Here is a 21,818-nt window from a genome sequence, read left to right as displayed (position 1 = left end):
AAAATGTAAAAAGCTAAAATTAATGTGTAAATGTAAACAAATTAAGAATTTATTAAAATAAAAAATATCACTGAAGATGGGCTAAGGCCTGAAAACATTTTGATGAACATAAAAATGTAAAGGTAAGAGTGTTCTCCAATTCTGTACTTTGCAGAGGCTAAAAAAGTATTATATATATATTTTTTTCCTATATATATATATATCCTATTTTTGGAAATATTTATAAAAAAATAAATTGTTACATCTCTAAAAAGCGATCACCAATAATGCTGTGGATTGATTGAATTCTTAAAGAATAATTAAAAATGGAAAATTCGCATCAAATTTCAACACTTCACTACTTTTCGATCCAGTGTTTTGCCTTTTTATTGACAGTGTATCCTCGAGGAGCATTCTCATGTTGAACTATACCTTGATAATAAAAAAAGACTGTCAGTATGACCCTAATCATACGATAATGAAAATTCATCACAATAATGCTCTAGTCCATACATCATAACTTATCCACAGATTCTTAGTAGAAAACTGCATTGAACAATTTCCGCGAGCTCCTTATTCACTTGATATGGTTCCCTGAGATTTTTGGCTCTTTCTTAAGCTTGAAATTTCACTTAAAGGAAAGAGAGATTTGAAGACAAGAAAGAGAGCAAAAAAACAAATTGGCAAGAGTACTTATAATCTTCACTAAAAATGAGTTTGAAAAACGCTTCCAACAACGAAAACATCGCTGGAATAAATGTGTTACATCTGAAGGGGACAAGTCATTGAACTAAATAGGTTAAGAATTTTTGTTTTTATGAGCCAAGATCAGAGACACCTAATAATAATGACCAGGAAAACCAAAAAGCAAAAGAAAGAAAATAAAATATTATTACTTATTTACACCTCCGAGTAGTTCATACTAAAAAACTTTTATTGCATCAAATATCACGTCATAATCTAAAAAAAAAGTCAAAAAAAGAAGAGAGTGAACTTACCTGCAATTCACTGACTGCTACACCTACCATAAGATTCATTAAAACTATAGATGATAAAAAAACAAATAATATTAAAATTACAGTAGTTGCGTACAGGTCGGTTCTGAAAAAGCCGAGTTCAAATAAATCTGAGTATTCAAATTCTCCTGCCATCATAATTGTTGTTTTAAGAAATGAATAAAATGGATTGTGAAACAGATTATGATTTGGATATTGAATACAAAAACAGAAGACAAAACCAATGATGAGGCAAATACATGATGTTAATACCTAAAAAAAAAAGATAAAGAAAAAAAGGAATATCACGTATTAAATTTAATAATAATTATTAATATTGTAAATAATAACATAACAAGCAACAGAAAAACTAATTGCTAATAGCTCTTTTATATTTTTGCTGAATATCTTTCTGAACCAGTTGAATTTTAATTAACAATATATCCAAAAACGGAGATTGCATCAATATATCAAGCTACAGGTGCTCAGTGTATGAACAAGGGACATGACTGTTAATAGGGCCTGAATCAAGATAGCTGCTTGCTCTTCATAATTGAATATCATATGAATTAATAAATAATTAAAAAAAATTGTGTTCATAGCATTTGTCATCAGATAAACAAATTAATAAACTACAGTCTAAACTGTATGAATATTCATAAAAAACCAAAGCTTTGTCTTGAACGGATGTATTCTTAATGTATGGATAGATATGACGATTACCAAGGTAATTTCTTACAAAAAAAAAGGAAAAGTTTTGGACTACTAAACACCAAAAAAGTTCTTCTAATATATATTCTTTATTTATGGATTTCCCTAAATATTTCTTTGTATAACCTACTGATCGATGAGACAATCCTTGTAAATTTAATAGGCAATTATAACAAAATGATACAACCTATACAAGACAGAGTAGACATTTATCTAATGTTAAAGACACATTTTTCCACACTGAAATATTTTGAAATTTGGCAAATTTAACATAATACTCCACATTTCAGTAATACAACAATTCTTCAAACATAAAGAACAAAATTTGTTATAAATGTGTCAACCCGTAAGTAAAGATGGCCAAATTTTTCTTCTCTTTGAAAGTATATATGAGGTGTAATAAAAAAATAATGAGAAAAAGTTACAGGATCTCATTTTTGGATAACATAAGCTTTGGCATGTTATTACGGTTATTATCTTTGGCTAGATAAACATGAATTAATAACATTGAAGTATGAGCTGGAGCGATATTGTGATGCAAAATCTAAGAATTGTTTGATTATACATTTGTGGTAGTATTCTTTGGATTGCATCACATAAACAGTGTAAAACTGTTTGTCAGCCATACAACCTTGTTGTAAGAATTTATACTGGATGACATCGTAGTAATTGAAAAATAAAACAGTAAATCAAACCTTAACACTAAATCAAACTCTGCTTGCTTTTTCTGATCTTGTATCATTTTTTTGGTGCTTAAGGAAACTTCCATTGCAATGATTGGACCTTCATTTCAGTACCATCACCATATGTACCTCCATGCTTCATCACCTATAATGACATGTTTGAGTAATTGGTACGTACGTAGCCACCGTAGCTACAGCTTTATTTAAAAACAAAGTAGTCAATCGGATTTCGGTGAAAAATGAACAGTATCTTTATTAATTTTAATAAATGGTTATTTATATTTATTTATGTTATAAATATAATTTAACCAAACTTAACCTACGCTTGCTAACTTTGACTAATTAACACCGTAATTTTTTGAGTATTTATTTAATAAATTAAGTAATTATTGCAATTATTTATTATTTAAATAATCAAAACACTCTTGTTAATTAGTCAAGGTTAGCGAGCAAAGCGAGCGTAGGTTAAGTTTGGTTAAATTATATTTATAAAATAAATAACCACAACCATTTATTAAAATTAATAAATAGACTGTTCATTTTCCACCGAAATCCGATTGACTACTTTGTTTTTAAATAAAGCTGTAGCTGCGGTGGCGTTAATATGTAAGTACCGAATAATTTTAAGTCATCAGAGATATCAGCTTATGATTGTTCTCCGAGGTCACTTTTGTTGAAAATTCAACATTTTTGGAACAAATTTTGCTACTACTCATTTCATACAAATGATTATTTCACATTAGCCATAAGAGATTCCACCTGTTTAGAATCTTTTCTAATTATCACTAATCAACACAAAATTTATATCTAACATGTTATACAAATTTTCTCACTGCAATTTAGGTGCTGATTTCAAACACAGTATTGAATTGTGTAAAATCATAAATCATTAATTTGTAAAATATTTTTTAATAAACTCATTTTGATCAATTACTGGTTACAATTAAGAATAATTTCTGTATTTTTACTTTTAAACAATATGCATACATGCTTAATAACGAAAAAATAAATAAATATAATACACTATATCATGAGAAATAGATGCAAACATGTCTGTATGATGACATCATACAGAGATATCTGTTGTTGCCTACTACAGAACTTAAAATCTCATTCAGTCTAGCTTAATTTGTCTATACTGGGTGTTGTGTTTCACCGAGTTATTAGTGTTCTGCTATGTTTTCATCAATCCTTTATAATACAGAAGTGATTTTTCTCGTTTTTATTGGCTACAACATGGTTTCTGCAAAAGTTTGTGGATGTTAGAATCATTCAGACAATTTTTGTTATGTATGTGGTAGGATTTACGTCTAAATCTCAAAGAAAGATTATTTCTGAATTGTGCACTTGGGGATCAAGATAAAATCTGTGCACCTCATGTTATTTGAATATCGTACTCAATAACTCTAATTGAATGGTTGAAGGGGAAATGATGAGCTGTGCCATTTGCTGTGGTTTGGCACGAACCTAACGACTGCTACTTTTGTATGACAAATATATTTGGAGTTTCATTCAAAATTAGAAAATTCATAAAATATGCAGATGTATCCTCAGCTCTAAAGCTGGTACCACATGGAGAGGAGTTACCTGTACCTGTATTACCCTCTAATCTGACACTGCTAGGACAATCTGAAAATAAAGCATATTATGTAGAGTATGTTGAAGAATATCTTCCTGTATCTGTTGAGAAACCTCTTCATTTAATTCAACATTAACTTAATGGTTTAGTTTACGATTTAAAAATAGAAAAGCAGCAAGCTGAACTTCTGGGGTCTAGACTGCAACAGCAGAATCTTTTAGTGGAAAAAACAAGTTACTATGTTTAGAACACAAAATAAAAGTCCTTCAACTTATTTTACTAAGAAAAATTCATTGTGCGTTTGTTCTGATGTCAATGAAAGAGCTGGGAATTCAGCATATTGCTGAAGAATGGTGTCTTTTTATTGACTCTTCTGAAGGTAACGTGAAAGCAATTTTATTGCGTAATGGTAACAAACAGCCATCCATTCCATTAGATCATGCAGTCGACATGAAAGAAATGTATGAAACTGTGGTATCACAATTAGAAACAATAAAATACAAAGACCATATGTGACAAGTTTACATTGATCTGAAAGTTGTCGTGTTACTTCTTGGTTTACAAGGAGGGTTTAGAAAATATTGTTGTTTTCTTTGTCTTTGGAATAGTCCTGATAAAAAAGTATTACCAAGTAAAGAAGCAACCATTGTGACAGAATTTTGTGGCCAGTGAAAAAAATGTAAAGCATTTATCATTATTTGAGGACGGTAAAGTCATACTGTCACTACTTTACATAAAACATGGATTCATAAAAATTTCATAGAGGCACTAGACAAAGATTGACCAGGATGTAATCATTTAAAAGTAAGTTTTTCTAATTTGGTAAGCTGAAGGAAAGTATATTTATCAGTCAGCTAATTAAGAAAATGCTTAAGGACTCAATTTTTGGCAATAAACTTAGTGAATGTAAACTAGCTGCATGGAAATCTTTCAAAGACATTATTGGTGGTTGTTTAAGCAACAGAAAAGATACAAACTATGTATTTTTGGTTAATAAGCTATCAGAAAACTACAAACATTTAGGATGTAGGATTTCATTAAAAATTCATTTCCTACATTCCCATCTAAACATTTTTCCTGAAAATTTGGGCCCTGTCAGTGATGAGCAAGGAGAGTGTTTCCATCAGGGTATTTTGGCCATGAAGCATCGGTACCAAGGAAGATGGGATTCCAGAATGACGGGTGACTGTTATTGGTTTTTGTTTAGAGAAATTGATCAAACATCGTACAAGCAAAAAAGTTTGTCAACATATTTTAAAAATTAAAGGTAAGACAATTCCAATGATTTAATCTTTTAAAAACTTATTTTAAAGACATTTCCTGTGATTCAGACTTTTAGAAATTGTTACTTTAAAATTGTAGTAAAGCATTTCAATTTATCTTTGTTGGGATAAATAAAAATTTTGTAGATTTCATCAAATTTTAAATGAATACATATAAATAATATTTTTACTAAAATATTGATTTGTAATTATGCATTTATTGGTAGATAAATCACATGTATCGTGTAATATATTACACAATTTCTAACAGTTTTGAATTCAGCCCCTCAAAATTAGTTAAAAATCATAATTTTAACAAAAAAAAAAAATTGTTACTAGTGTTATGATTCGTCTGTTACTGATCATAATGTCCTATATTTTATTGATATTTTCACCACTTGATGTGTTAGGATTTCCAATTCTTTTATTCCTTTAACATCTTCAAAGCGTTCTTGAAATGGTTTCGACATAATATCTTCCCAAAATCCTTCTGACATATTCATCACTTCAAATATATTAATGTACATTATAGACAGTGCTACCATTATTTAGGAAAAAGCAAACTCGGTCGAAAAGACATAGTCAGCAGAATTAAAAAGTTCTCACTTTTTATCAGACCTTGTAATTTAATCCATTATGCAAGCACTGAGATAGGTAACACATGAAATACAAACATCACATAATGTAATGGGTCCAATTTAATCTGGTTACATCGGAACCAGATGTTTCATATTGACTGGTTCTCAGATACATTATTTTAGTGATGATAATATTGTATAAAGAATTCTGAGAAACTATACATTCTTAAACTTTAAAAAAATGTTATTTAAGAATAAAAATAATATTTTTAATTATTATATAATCTAATGATGTTGTCCTCCGTAGTGTAGTGTTTCATATTTTTGTATTTCATCTAAAAGATTCTAGGTTCAAATATCAGTCTAGCATAATGCATTTTTTCTCAAAGAAATAATTTTCAGTACTTACGTATTAACGCCACCGCAGCTACAGCTTTATTTAAAAACAAAGTAGTCAATCGGATTAGGAGTGTTTTGATTATTTAAATAATAAATAATTGCAATAATTACTGAATTTAATAAATAAATACTCAACAAATTACGGTGTTAATTAGTCAAGGTTAGCGAGCGAAGCGAGTGTAGGTTAAGTTTGGTTAAATTATATTTATAAAATAAATAAATATAAATAACCATTTATTAAAACGAATAAAGAGACTGTTTTGAATCTATGTTAAACTCTATATCGGCCCATTTTCCACCGAAATCCGATTGACTACTTTGTTTTTAAATAAAGCTGTAGCTGCGGTGGCGTTAACATGCAAGTACCAAATTTTCATACTTCATTCTGTCAAGTATTGATATCAGCTGTAAAAAAAATCCTGCCTCATCCCTTCCCCGCAAAAAAAAAATATAAACTTTTGAAAAATAATATATAACATGTTTAACTTAATTAAAATAATTATTATACATACCTTAAGAATATCAGCAAGAACTGCCCAAAACATAAGTCCATAAATTCCTGATGCTGGAAACCGTTCAAATAAAAACATAATTTGGGCCCATGTGTATAGAACGATGACAGAACCGATGTAACAAATACAATCAATTAATGGTAAATGACTATCATCTAAATTTATTGCGATAAGTATCAAAACCATTGATAGTAGTGAACTCAATAAATTCAGCCAAGATTTAAATCTTTTATAACAACTCGGGCCCAATGACAATAATTCAAAAACTGAAAATACCAATATTATCAGGCCAGAAGCAAGCGTAGAATAAATCCAAAATATCTTCCATGTCTTTAAAATAAAAAAAATGAATAATTTAATTATGCTATTCTATCTTAAAATTAATTTCACCATTAACATCATTTCTATTACATTTCATTAACAATTTATTTATTCCACTTACAACTGGCTGGAGGTGTTTCATTATATTAATAATGAAACCCTAAGCAAACATTTAAATAAGGTTTTAGTAAAAATTGTTTAAAAATTTATTTATGTTAATTCTTCTCCCTAAAATTTTTTTTCTAAACTTCATCTCAAATATAAATCACAAAAAAAAACTGTTCCCAAAGATTGTGAGGAAAAAACCGTTATTTGAAATTTTTTGCTAAAAAAATTAAAAAAAAGAATTTTTTAAATTTAAAATTTAGAAAAAATAACAACCACAAAACTTGAACAACATAACTTAACCAACTGGAATAATTATTCCAGTTTTCTAAATTTTTAATTTTTATTTATTTATTTTTGTTTAATGTAATTTTCGAATTGTATACTGACTGATGATGCGGGATCCTGTGAAACTCAACTTTTGGTATTAGTTATTTAGGTTCTGTTACTGTGTTTGTTAGTTATTTTGTTGTTATTTGTACTAGTGTAGCACTGACATACAGCTGCTGTAGTCTTCTGCTATGTTGTGTGACGTCACAGGTGAATGGTAGAATTAAATAAATAATATTTAAAGTGTAAAAAAGTATTTAGTGTCCACTTCGCCGCTACCCTGTCTGAATGAAATAAGGTGCGTGCACCCTTTAGTTAGAATCATTGACTTAAATAAAGAATTTTAAAGTTCTCATTATTTTTTTAACAAAATGGTATTGTTTATTGTGAATTCTTAAACATTTGACAGTCAAAAAATAATATTATTCAGCAGTTTTACACCATTTATACGAGGCAATCTAATGAAGAAGACCACAAATGTAGTCAAAAAAATTACTAGCTTTTGCACTACGATAAGAGCCAACTCACATTTCACTATTAATTCATGACTGTTTACTCAAAAATAATACCATACTGATGCCTGTGTATTCTCCAGACATGGCACCCTGTAACTTTTTCTTGTTTCTACCGTTAAAGAAAACGTTAAAATAACAACAGTTTGTGACAATAGATGAAATAAAGAAAAAAAATCACTAAGTGAATCTAAAAGGCTATACCAAAAAATACTTTTCACAAATATTTTGAGGATTGGAAGAAATACTGTCATAAATGTGTCGCATCTCTAGGAAACTACTTTAAGGGTACAATATCGGTAAATTCTTTTTGATAAAAATTTAAATTTTTCTTATTATTTTTTAACAAACCTCATACATTTTTTTTACAGGATATAAATTTAAAAAAAATCTATTCTACAAAGAATTTATTGAAAAATTTATGATATGATTCAATAGTATGCTGCAACTGACAATTTAAAAATATTTAGTAGATTTTCAGCCCAGCACTCAAGACTTGATAGTAGTGCATTTGTATACTTCGCAACTTTCCACTAAATTCTAGCTTTTACATAATACCTTTGTATTTATAAAAATCCTTAAAGATGCTTTCTTTCAATAGTGTTTCATTGTATACTTTGTTATTTTGAACTTATATATCAAAAAATGAACTTAATTATAAAAAATAAATAAAATAAATATTTAAAAGTAATTGATAGAAATATTTCAAAAATTACAAGAATCCCTATTACAGGTATTGAAAGAGAAGAGTTTAAGATGTTTCGATTGGTCTGTTCTAATAAGTTATTGCACAATAAAGTTTAAAATTAAATCATGAAGAAACTTACAAGTTGTGTATTTTATACTGCTTTGTTGTGATAACTTCAGGGTAGATTGTTTCAGACAGGTAGAAATTCTTATTTGAATATCGGCTACAACCCCTGGAGTCCTAACAGATCACCTACTTCATTTTGCCAGCAAGGTCAAACTGACCGCATTGTTTGTGCTTTTTTAACCAAATGTGTATGCTACTCTTTTCTGGAATACTGGCATTCAAAAACGTTTCCATGAATATTTGATGCAATTCTTCAAAAGATCCAGAAAGCAATAAGCTTTCATTATAGCAACCTTTTTCTTGATTATATAATAAGGTGCTATAGAGTAACACAACTATACTGAACTGAACCATGAACTGTTTGAAACTGACAAGAATAGTAACATACACAACCATATTGGTGCTATTAGTAATGCAATGGAGCAACCTAATTGTTGTGGCACTCAAACAACTGCAATTCAAGCCAACTCAGTTCAATTTTAAGTTGCTCTTCCTGTAGTTAAAAAAAAAATTACCATTGAAAGTTTAAAATAATAATCTTTATACAGAACATGATCTCCAGCCAATAATTTTATTTTTTTAATATTACTTTTATTTAAAAGAAGTATATAATATTCTATGATAAGATTTTTAAAATAAATTATAAATTATAAAACTGTAACTTACTATCGAAGAAAATCCCAATGTTTTACTAAGAAAGTCATCAAATTGAAGATCATGAACAAGATTGTAGAAAAATAATGATATCGAAACTGCAAAATATATGTTTACAATCACCAACACAGATAATATTGGCCTTATTTTCTTCCATTTTAATAATGTGAATGCTTGTACTAAAGGATGTAGAATTATTTCATTTTCTTTTAATAAATACATTAAAAAAGGTTTGTCCTTAGGATTTTTTGATTTTAAGATACTGAAATTGAGAGATATCTGTAGTAAAATGAAAAACAAATCATTATAATTGTTCTTTATTACAAAGTGAGTTAAGGTGTAAAAAATAACAATTACTGCTACTACAATAATAATAATAAAATACAAAATACTACAATAATAATCACATACAAAATAAAATTATATGCAATTGTGACTTCACACAAGATTTGTTAGCAATATTTATGTTTTTTCATTAATTTTTTATTTTCAGTATGAGAAGAACATACCCCAAAATTAAAATTAAAATCATGTTTATTGCTGTTAATTTAAAGTACAAAATGATCTTGTCTTATTTACACTGAAAACAGAAAAAAATAAATACTGGACAATTTTGCGCATTGGTTAAGTGTTGATCAGTGATTAGAGGAAATGGTTCCTATGCTCGGAGAGGACTGACCTCAGCCTACTATTTAGGTGGTACTGGAAGTTTGAAAAAGGAAATTTTGGCCTTGAGGATGTTCCAAGGTTAGGTCGACTGTTTTCATTTGTGACTGAGGGAAAGTATGCTGTAGTAAGAAAAATGTTTCAGACAGACAGGCATGTGACCTACCACCAAATAGAGGTGTTCTCTGGCATTAATGGATTAGCAGTTCATGTTACTCTGTGAGATCACCTTCAAGTTAGAAAGCTTTATATCCTTTGGGCATCACATAACTTTACAGACAATCAGATTACATGTTATGTTTCATGGTACCATGAAATGCTGAAAAAAGTTTGAAAATGGAAATCTCCCTGAGTGAACAGTTTTGTAACAGGTGATGAAATTTGACCGTAACATTATAACATTTCAACCAAGGCTCAGAACAAGTGTGGGTGTTCAAAGATAAGTAGACCCCCCTCCTATGACTGTTCAGAAATCTAGATCACTGAAGTAGAGAATGGTGGCTGAATTTTTTAGTGCGAGAAGAGTTAGACTGAGTCACATTGGACTTGCTCTGAATAAGATAACCTTTGTGGATTTATAATATTAGAACATCCAATCTCTCATTTTTGCATATAGAATTAAATGATTAAAGTTTATTACTACATAGAAATCTCTCGTTACGTTTTTTTTTTTTTAGCATAACAAAAATTATAAAACTAAATATGGTAACTAAATGCATCGTTAAACAAACATGTCAATGTGATACAGAACAGTTTAAAAAGATTTTTACAAATTTAAAGGTCCATTTATGCAGAATAAAAAATTTATATTTTACAGTATTTATTTAAAATTTATTTCAAAATGCAGAAATTGTCAAAGTAGAATTGAATCATAGAAAAATACTAATACAGTACAAGAACAGACACATACAACCACTTCCTGCGGTAGATTTCTTAAAGATTTTTAAAATAGTTTTTTTATTACTATGTTATTATATTTATTTTTTTATTACGTTATTGACAATTAACAGGTTTTAAAATTAAACCCATATTGTTTTAAAATTCCTACTTATGTAATGGACTGCCAAGAGTAGTATATCACATAATCTTTCATATTCAATACTAAATAAATTTTTTATAAAAATGATCTACATAAAACTTATAAAAACAGTTTTCAGGTACTTTTTGTATCATTAAAGAAATAAAATTAAAAATCTACAAAATATCTTTTACGGATTTATAATTATTAACAGTTCCTTCATTAATTATTTATGAAATAATATCAATTATAAGCAGACAGTTTTTAAAAGAAATTTGAAACAATTATAATATAAGAACAAATATATTTGTAGAAATTCAATGAGCAAAATTATTCGAATCTAAGCTATTTTAAACACGATCAATATACATGGAAAAATTACAATTGGTACTGTGACTGTTATAAAATAAAAAAAATTTAAAGCAATTTTAATTGAAAAATGGTTAGACTTTACTGAAAAATTTCTTTCCCAAATATCATCCAAGTAGTTGTGTAAATGATAAATTTAAGATAAGATATAAATTTAATTTAACCTGTACACAAAACAGACTACAGAGCACAAATAATAGAGTAAGGGAATGTTAGAATAACATATGATGTCATGAATATATTAATCTATACTGGCAGAAGTTAAAGTGTTAATAGAAGTAACTATTCAATACTTAACTGGACAGATGCATAAATTAGAATGCAATAATTTTTATAAAAAAAAAATTCGGTTGATTTAAAAACATTTTTGTAAATAATTACGTTAAAAAATATTTACATTTTTAATTATTTACCTGAAATTGATTATAGTGATTGGGGTCATCGGTTACTGTAATTTTAGAATCTAATATACTGATCAAGAAGTCAACAGGACATGATACATATGAGAATATTACATCGAGAACGCTTAAACCAGTATTTGTTTCAGCAGTCAAATTGCCACCATTATTTATTAATAGACTGAGACATTCCTTGTTACCAGAAAATGCAGCTTTATGCAGAGGTGTATATCCTACCTAAAACATCAAAATCGATTTAGAATATACAATAAAAAATTTTCAAATGAAATATGCCCTGCAAATGAATGTATTCAATAAGTACAAATATAAATTACCTCTTCTACTAGCCACAAACTTATATGGTGGTTTAGTGTGATCTTTTCTTTTGTCGCATCACAGAATAGAAAATATCCTTACCTTTTACACTGTTCAAATAAAAACTGCCTTGGTCTTATTTATTTATTCTGTCTATTAACCTTGCTGGTTCATATTTAGTAGTAACTAAAATGATCAGTTACGTTTAAAGAATATATTTTCAAAGTTATAATGATCATAATATGTTTCACATTTTAATTTAATTTGCATTACATTGTTGAAGAATGTGTGTAATTTACTTAATATGTACATGTTAACTGTATGAAGTGAAAATTTGGACTAAACAATATTAGAATTATGAGAGGCTATCTCTAAAGTAAAGACCTTTTCATTGTAAAAAAAATTATTCTGAAAACTTATTAAATATTTTTTTTATTTCTTTTTAACTACATACCTTAAACTACTTGTCTATATAATCGCCACAAGAATTAAGACATTTATCATAGCAATACACCAATTACAATATATCCTCATCATATTCTTCTGCTGTCAGTCCATTTAGCCACTGATTAACAGCATTTTTAAGTTCATCATCACCCATTAATTGCTTACCACTCAAAAATTCTTTCAATTTCCCAACAAATGGTAATCAGGAGCTAAGTCCAGACTATATGGTGGGTGATCCTAAATTTCCCATCCACATGTTCTCAGTAAATCACGTGTTGGCTTTGCAACATGTGGACGTGCATTATCGTGCAGCAGGACGACGCCATTAGACAGCTGCCCATGTCCCCGATTTTGGATGGCACAAACAATAACAGCTCTTGAAGCATCAGGAAAAATAAGGGCCAGGTTTTGGCAATCGTTGAGCAACAATCTTTTCTGATTTCATCGTCGAAGCATTTCAACAAGTCCTCGGTGATTATCGAGGGTCTACCCCAACGTTCTTCATCGTGCACATTAATTCTGTTATTTCTAAACCTTTCATACCGTTTTCGGACATTTTTTTCAATCATTACATTATCACCGTATACAGCAACCAATTGCCAATGAATTTCAGACGGCTTAATGTTTTGATGGTTTAAAAAACATATGATTCCACATATTTCACAGTCGGTAGCAACATTGATATTCCCTATTATCAGCTGTTAACTAAGCCAACTGAATTGTAACAACTTATGTACTCTACATGAATAAGAAGAAGGCAATCTTGCTTATTAAGAAGTTTCCTTATTTATAAAATAATAAGGAGGAAATGATACCTGAATCTGAACATATTGCTAGCCAAAAATCATATGACGATTTTTTGATATTGTAATGAAATGTTATAGTAATCGTGTGAAAATAACGATAATGCTTGACTTGTAATCTCAGTATGTTATATAACAATATAATTGTAAATGAATGTATTATATAATGTAGTCAATGAATAAATAATGTAATATATAATGCTGCATAGATTATGCCGTATTACAGAACAATAAACAAAGTTTAAATGTGCATATCGGTTAAATATAAGATTACAATTAAGTTGTTGAATTTATTCTTGGCTTAAAATTGTATTTGTATACATCTCACACATAGAAGAATAATAATTATATAATGTATAATAGTCATAAAGCTCACTTGCGTCTTCTTAATGTGTAAAATATTTCAACCAATACATTGAATGATTGAATAAATAATCTCTAATGTTGTATCACATCTAGATGAATGTGTTACACATTGAAAATAAATGAATGAATAATCTCTTGTACCTATAATCATATAGATCTAGGATTTCTTCTAGTGTGTTGTTCGTGAGGGTTCATCGAAGTGAAGGTGGACTGTCTGATAAGCAACTCATGTCACTGATGAACTATGTGCAAATGATTTTCATGCATACAATTTTGTGCGTATGTATGTACGAGGTGTGTTCAAAAAGTAACGAGAATTTTTGTTTTTTGGAAAGAATTTTGTTTATTCATCTACATTAATGTTATCCCTTTCAAAATAGTCCTCATTTGATATTATACATTTATGCCAGTGCTTTTTCCAATCCCTGAAATACTTCTGGAACTTGATCTTTGGAATAGTGTTTAGCTCTTACAGCGATTCGTTTTTAATCTCATCTATGCTTGTAAAATAATGGCCCTTTAAGGTTCTCTTTATATTTGTGAAAAGAAAAAAGTCACACGGGGCCATGTCTGGCGAATGTGGCGGCTACGGTATCATTATATTTGGTTAAAAATTGACAAACAAGCAAAGAAAGTGTGAGCAGGTGCATTATCGTGGTGCAAAAGTCATGAATTGTTTTATCACAAATCCGGACATTTTTTCAGATTGCTTCACGCAAACAGTATTGAACTTGTAGGTAATACTCCTTATTGATCGTTTGACCTATGATGCACTATGCCATTAAAATTGAAGAACACAGTGAGCATAACCTTCACATTCGATGTACTTGTCGAGTTTTTTCATTCTTGGTGATCCAGAATGCCTCCACTGAGATGATTGAGCCTTAGTTTTGACATCATATCCGGAAACCGATGTTTCAACACCTGTTATGACATGTTTCAGTAGTTCTGCAGCGTTGTTGACTTCATTCAGCAACTCCTGAGCAACTTCCATTCGCCGCTGTTTTTGTTCGAAATTCAACAATTTTGGAAAAAAATTTGCTATCACACGTTTCATACCCAAAACATTGGAAAACATTTCATGGCACGAGCCAATCGATATCCAAACATCATCAGCGACTTCTCTGATTGTGATTCGGTGATCATTCATAATCATTTCTTTCACTTTTTCTATGTTTTCATTGGTTGTTGATATGCTGGGACGTTCGGGGTGCTCATCATCTTCAACATCTTCGACCTTCTTGGAAACGCTTATACCATTTGTAAACCCTTGCTTCAGTCATAGCAGACTCAAAAAAAGCAATATTTAACATTTTAAAAATATTGCTACACTTAATTCCATTCTTATAGCAAAATTTAATACAAATTCTTTGATCTATTATTTATTCAAATAAAAAATCGCAGATCGTACCAAAACACGTGTTATCCTTTTGATAGCTGACAACAGACTAAACATCCAAAATGGCTAAAAATGTACAAATACTTTTCAGACATGTTCACCAATACAACAATGAAAAAATCCTGAGAATCTGACTAATACAACCCGTGACATTTCAAAATTCTCGTTACTTTTTGAACACACCTTGTATATGTTGCATGCATGTGTGCATGTATGTAGTATAGTAACCAGTTTCTGACTGTCTAAGAGTAAGAGCAATATGAACATGATATTACAATTAGTTAATATAAATATGCAGCTTAAGTTATAAACAATAATACAAAATTTATGAACATATCAATATCATATTTTGAGAAAACAAATCAATGAAATTACAATAGCAATAGTATATAAATATCAAATCAATCATATTATGAGATATAAATTAAATGAAATTGTAATAACAATAAAGTATGCAAATAATGAACTCAATCATTAGAGATTGGTAGTAAATAATTTATGGACAGGTCTTCTAAATTAAATTAAATTAAAGTATCTAAATCAACAACCCTACTAGGTTGTCAGAAACTGAATAATGTGTTACTTGCACAATGTGGACAACTTGTTAGGATAACTAAGATAACTATAGTTGTGGATAATTTGCATAATGTGGATGTATATTTTGCTTCCAATAAACGGTGAAGTATTCTCGTTGGTGATCAATACTAAATTTCCAACAGAAATGTTATGTGATAAATGACATTTTTGCAAATAGATTGCATAATATTTTGAAATAGTTGCAAATGGCCTAAGCAGTTAATTGAAACGTTTTGGTAACTGGGCTTAGGTAAAGGTGTGAATGACATTCAATGAAACAGTGTCCCGGTGATAGAGGTTCTCAATTTTAAAGTTGAATAAATTATGAATGATATTTTTGTTGCAACGGAAGTTGGAATCATTGTGAGTAAAGACTTGAGTAGGTATATCCCTAATTGTTATGAATCTTTTGAAAGTTGCAATAAATGACTTGTCAAGTCATATACTAATTCCAGATGAATATCTTTAACCCACCGGGTTGGTCTAGTGGTGAACACGTCTTCGCAAATCAGCTGATTTCAAAGTCAAGAGTTGTAAGGTTCAAATCTTAGTAAAGGCAGTTACTTTTATACGGATTTGAATACTAGATCGTGGATACCGGTGTTCTTTGGTGGTTGGGTTACAATTAACCACACATCTTGGAAATAGTCAACCTGAGTCTGTGCAAGACTAAATTTCATTTACACTCATACATATCATCCTCATTCATCCTCTGAATTAATCCTGATGGTGGTTGCAGAGGCTAAACAGAAAAAGAAAAAAAAATGAATAGCTTTGTTAGCAGGACATATAAAGCGTAAGATAAGCCTTACTCAAGGTTTAGATCTCTTTCGCCATGATGAATTATAATTGAGTCACCACGGTCTACTGCATAAGAAGAGAATTTTCAGTAAGTAATCACTCTAAGAGGTGATAGCTGAACCTGGTCCCAGACCTCTGCTCGCCATGACGAATCACAATTGGACAGATTGAATCATGGTTCTATTTATAAAAGAGAAATCATCAATACGTTCATTACTGTAAGTATTTAGTAAACCTCCGGTTTTACTAAAAGACCAACCATTCAGTTAATTTTACATGTATCAAAATCATATTGCAGTTTATACTGAAATATAATAATATTTTTTATAACAGTTTTATTATAAAACTGTTGCTATCTCTATATACTATTAAAGATTCTTTAACAATTTTTGGCAATTTAATTGCTTCCTGTCAATCATTAACTTTAATTAAAGTTTATAATTATTTGATGTTCTGTTAACATAGTCAATGAATCTTTAACACGATCACCATCATACTTGTTTTTGTATTCATCTGATGTATAAGTTTTAAAAGCACAAAAAGAATTGACAATCAGGTAGGAAACTCTTGAGCGAACTGAACAGAAGTGTAATGTAATGATATTTGAAAAAATGATTCTTCTTTTATGACAATGATACTTTAATGAATAAACAAACAACTGGTGTAAGCTTTCTTGAATATTTCTAATAAGCCTGAATAATTACAAAAGGAGGGTTTCCTATGGACTCTGAAGAAGTTTTAAATGCCCATTACACCATTGTTTGAAGTCGTATCTGATTTGACTGATGTAAGATATTGTGCAGTCAGAGCAATTCAGTTTTTATATTTCAAGAACACTGCGATTACATTTTTAATTATTATTGCTTTCTGTATTTAGACAAACTGTATCCAGATTTAAAAATTTACAAGCTATTTATTCTGAGTGACTTTATAAATTTTATGTATTTTTTAATCTTTGGTTTTATTTTTATTTGCATTTATTATTAAATTATATTGGATTTCATATTATTTATATAGTATATTTGATAGCATTTTAAATATACATCTACCCAATAACAATCTGCATTGATGAAATGAAATAATAATATTAACTGATGCCAGAATGAAAATAATTGCAACATTTAAAAAAGATGAGTGCAAGAGTGACTGAAAATGTTTTGAAATTTACGACACGTTTTACAAGTTAGTAGCGTCAAATAATTTTAACATAAAAAGCAAAAGGAGATAATTGCAAGAACTACTGTACCAACAGTTTAACATGTTATCAGTAGAAAATATTCAATAAAGAGAAAACATAATGGAGTAGCTGAACCGAAGGTTGCACCTTCGTCCAGCTACTCTGTATCACTGAGCACTCAAGCTCCCTCACCATCGGGAAGGTCTCATGATTCACAGAGGGAGCAATTTATAGTTATGAAATGTGGATGATATAAGAATAGCCTTAGAAATACAATGTTATATAAAGTTGTTGTAAATTAGGCAGGTTGATAAAATTTAAAATGTAGAGATTTTACGATGAACAGGAGAGAAGAAAAATTTGCGGCTGAATCGACAAATTAGTTTGGTATGTTGTATATAAAGATATTCAAATTTAGTTATACATTGGTCATAGGGAATATAAACAAGGGAGAAACCACACAGAAAGATGAAGAATTTAATAAATAAAATGGATAACTGAGGATGTAGGATATAGTAATTATGATTATAAGTTTAAAAAGTTTTAAATTTGTTTTAGATCAGAAAAAATTAATAGGAGACACCTCCAGTAAAATGGCTGACAAAAAAAAGTAAGAATACATAAGATAAATAATAAAATATTTAAGCTGTAACTAACATGGTAAAATTTAAACAATGCAGAATAAAATCTTTTCTTTTCTCTACAACAAACTGGTTGAATGAGAAATAACAGAATAATAAATATATATTGAACCAAGAAAATATGATACTGACCTCATCAGGGTGATTAATCGATTCTTTACCGTCATGTAATATTAGATTATGAAGAATATCGATGTTGTTGTTAAGACCAGCAGCAATGTGCAAAGTCGTCTCACCATATACATTTTGAGTTTTGATTCTAGCCCCGCGCTCGATAAGCATATGAGTAACCAGTACTGAACCCATTTTGACTGAATAATGTAACATAGTATTCTTTGTTTCTTCACAAATAATATCAATATCTGCTCCTTTCAAAATTAATTGAGTCATTACCCTCTCATATCTAAAAACAAAATATGTAATATTTTAGTCAATATTTACATAAGACTTTCTATAATTTATAAAATTAATTAAATTTTTTTTTTATTTTAATTCACTTGTCTAGGGTTACATAAGATCAATCAAGTAATTCTATGCGTGTTGTTCTTTTTTCTTCTTCCAGTAATCTTTCATCCTTTCTGAGGTGGCTTTCCTCATTTCTTGTAACATACTAGACCTTTTTTTGGGTGAGACTTTTTCTTGAAATCTTAAGTCTTCATTTTCAGTGTTGTTCTGATCTTTTGTCAGTCAGTGATGTTGTTTTTGTGAATTTTTGGTTCAATCTTATCTTTTTGAGTGGATTTGAACAGATGTTTCTTGTTTTTTCTATTAATGACAAATTAAAAAATCTATTTACTTATTATGCTTCAATTCATCCTTTTGATGTAGTAGTAGAAGTTGATTCTTTTTCCTTCATCGTGTCTGAGATTTTCTCAGTTTTCCTCTATAGTTCTTTGTTTAGTATCAGCTTTGTTTTGACGTTTTGGAATTTTGGATCAAGAATTTTCCTGATTATTCTTTTTATTTCTTTAACAGTTTTTAAACTGTCATTGCTTTGCGAAGAGAGAAGCTATGTAAACAGTAGAAACACTAAAAAGTTAATGTTTCTGCTGCAAGCATCTGGTTTTATTACTGTTCTGTAATATCTTTGTTTTGAGTTCCAGGTAAGTGACTTTTTGTTGTATGTGTTTTTGGTCAGCTGAAATGCATAGTCCCATTTTCTGCATTTTGTTTTCCATCAATAAATGGAAATAAATTTGACATTTATTAATTAATTTTTTTTTTAATTATATAAAAATAGTAGCAACTGGGATGATTACCAATTGTGTCTAGAATTTTAACATCTTAAATTAATTCTTATAAAAAAAAATATATAAAAAAAAAATAAAAAAATAAATAAATAAGGAATATTTTTTCTTATAAAAAAAATATATTCTGATGACACAAAGCTTCTTCAACTTTTATGTAAACTATTATGAGTTTTCAGTACCTACAGGCGTTCCATATAAACTACATGCCATATAGGCTTATGTTAGTATAATCTATACTATAGACTTAGGCTTAGGCATATAGGCTTAGGTTAGTAGATATATTTTAAACAAAAAGGCTTGAGTAACTTATTAAATACGTTTTATTATAAAATTTTACACCTTAAATTCTAGAATAATCCTGAAAATGATCAGCATTTTCCTGAATATATGCTTCCACCCTTTTCTCTGAGTTTCTTGTAAGGATAATCAAACTTTGTGCCTGGATATTTAATATAGGTTTTTTGGTATTAACCTTCAGTTGTTTTAGTGTTCATTGTTTGTTGCTGTAGGCTTTATCTTTGAGGTAACCACAGAGAAAAGATTTGGCGATTTCAAATCTGGAGATCTTGATTTAGCAAGATCTATGGTAACAGGATTACCAAAGAAGTCATTAATAAAATCAATATTTCATTATTTGCATTTGAAATTTCATAATTCCTGTGAAAATTAAATTTAATTCTGTTTTCTTATTTAGGTAATTATTTAATACCACTTTACAGTATTTTCATATATCTTATATTTTCATATTGCCAGTTTTTCTCTAAAATATATTCCAAACATGTACATTAAATTTTTAACAAAAAGAAAGCATGTTTAACTGTTGCCCTTTTATTTTCCTATTTTTAAAGCATACTAATTCAAGAAGTGTAAAAACACTCTTTTTAGTCAAAAGATGGTAGCAGATTGATAAATATTTCAAGTGAAGAAGAGAAGACATTGCTATGATTTCAATCGTGCATATAAGGTAGGTTCAAAAATTTCCTAGAATCGCTTCATACAGTTTAAAATAGCAATCGTAATAAAGAATTTTTTTATTTTCATGTTAGCAGCACTCATAACTTCATGATATAGTCACATACATGTTTTCTGTTTTAGATGCAATATTATTAAATCTGTTTGTTTCATAATGTGTATGTTGTAATGAAAAATATGCTATTAACAGCATACAAATATAAATTTTTGGGTTTTATTTTTAAAAAATCATCGACAAAGACATTAACATTGCGTTAAAGATTATGGGGAATTGGCAATGAAGAAAACAATGGTTTATAATTGGCAAAAGCATTTTAGTGATGGTTGTAGTATGTAATATTTGAAGATGAGATTCAAAGTGAGCCCCCATCTATGTCGACAATTGAAGAAAATATTGAGTATGTTGAAAATGTTGTATGAAGTGACAAAAGAAACTGTCAATGAAATATTGTCAATAAGGGGCTATCAGTCAAAAGTTGTCACAGTATTTTCCATATCATTTGAACATGCATCGCTTTGTCAACACACTGTTCCAAAAAGGTTGTCTACATGTCAGAAAGAAAATTGCAGATACCGGTAATAGATCTAGTAATTATGGCTGATCAGAAAATGTTCTGAGCAACATCATAACAGGAGATTAGGTGTGGTGTGTTTTTTGTACAATCCACAGACAAAATGCCAGTCATCAGAGTGGAAATCACCATCATCTCTGTGATCACAGAAATTTAATTTGGGTAGAAGCAAATGAAAAATAACGCTGGACAATTTTTTCTGATTTTACTATTACTATTATTTTACTATTTTATATTTTACTATTTTACTATTATTTACTAAGTTTTTATTATTTACCACAAATTCATATCTGATAAGAATATATTGAACAAGGAAATGTATGTCGATATCCTTCATTTTTTATACAGAATGCAGTAAGAAGGAAGCTTTCTGAAATATGGGAAACAAAGAACGGGATTCTTTTGAAAAATATGGTTTAGCCAGGAACTGAAAATTGAAAAGATAAGAGAAACAATCTTGTATATTATTCTATCAAAGCCTAAAATTAATTCTGTCAAGACAAAAATATTTCAAGCTGTTAAGATGAAAAATTGTTAAAACATTTGATCGGATTAATTGGTTAATAAAAAATATACAACATGTGTTTATAATTGAATTAATTAAGGTAAATCTT

General features: G+C 29.1%; 1 protein-coding gene across 2 annotated transcripts in view; it reads right to left on the bottom strand.

Moving 5' to 3' along the window:
• The window catches only part of LOC142333847 (transient receptor potential cation channel subfamily A member 1-like), a 40,536-nt gene that overhangs the window by 8,038 nt on the left and 10,680 nt on the right, over nucleotides 1–21,818 (bottom strand). For both annotated transcript variants that reach the window (XM_075381407.1, XM_075381408.1), the window contains 5 exons: nucleotides 18,543–18,813; nucleotides 11,901–12,122; nucleotides 9,447–9,713; nucleotides 6,699–7,028; nucleotides 978–1,247 (listed from right to left, as the gene is read on the bottom strand). In XM_075381407.1, the coding sequence (XP_075237522.1) occupies nucleotides 978–1,247; nucleotides 6,699–7,028; nucleotides 9,447–9,713; nucleotides 11,901–12,122; nucleotides 18,543–18,813 (1,360 nt within the window). The remainder of the gene's footprint in view (nucleotides 1–977; nucleotides 1,248–6,698; nucleotides 7,029–9,446; nucleotides 9,714–11,900; nucleotides 12,123–18,542; nucleotides 18,814–21,818) is intronic.

The sequence above is a fragment of the Lycorma delicatula genome, chromosome 13 (assembly GCF_047948215.1).
Source record: "Lycorma delicatula isolate Av1 chromosome 13, ASM4794821v1, whole genome shotgun sequence".
Classification (NCBI taxonomy): Eukaryota; Metazoa; Arthropoda; class Insecta; order Hemiptera; family Fulgoridae; genus Lycorma; species Lycorma delicatula.
Note: the sequence above shows the minus strand (reverse complement) of the source record. Positions and strands in the feature narration are given on the sequence as shown.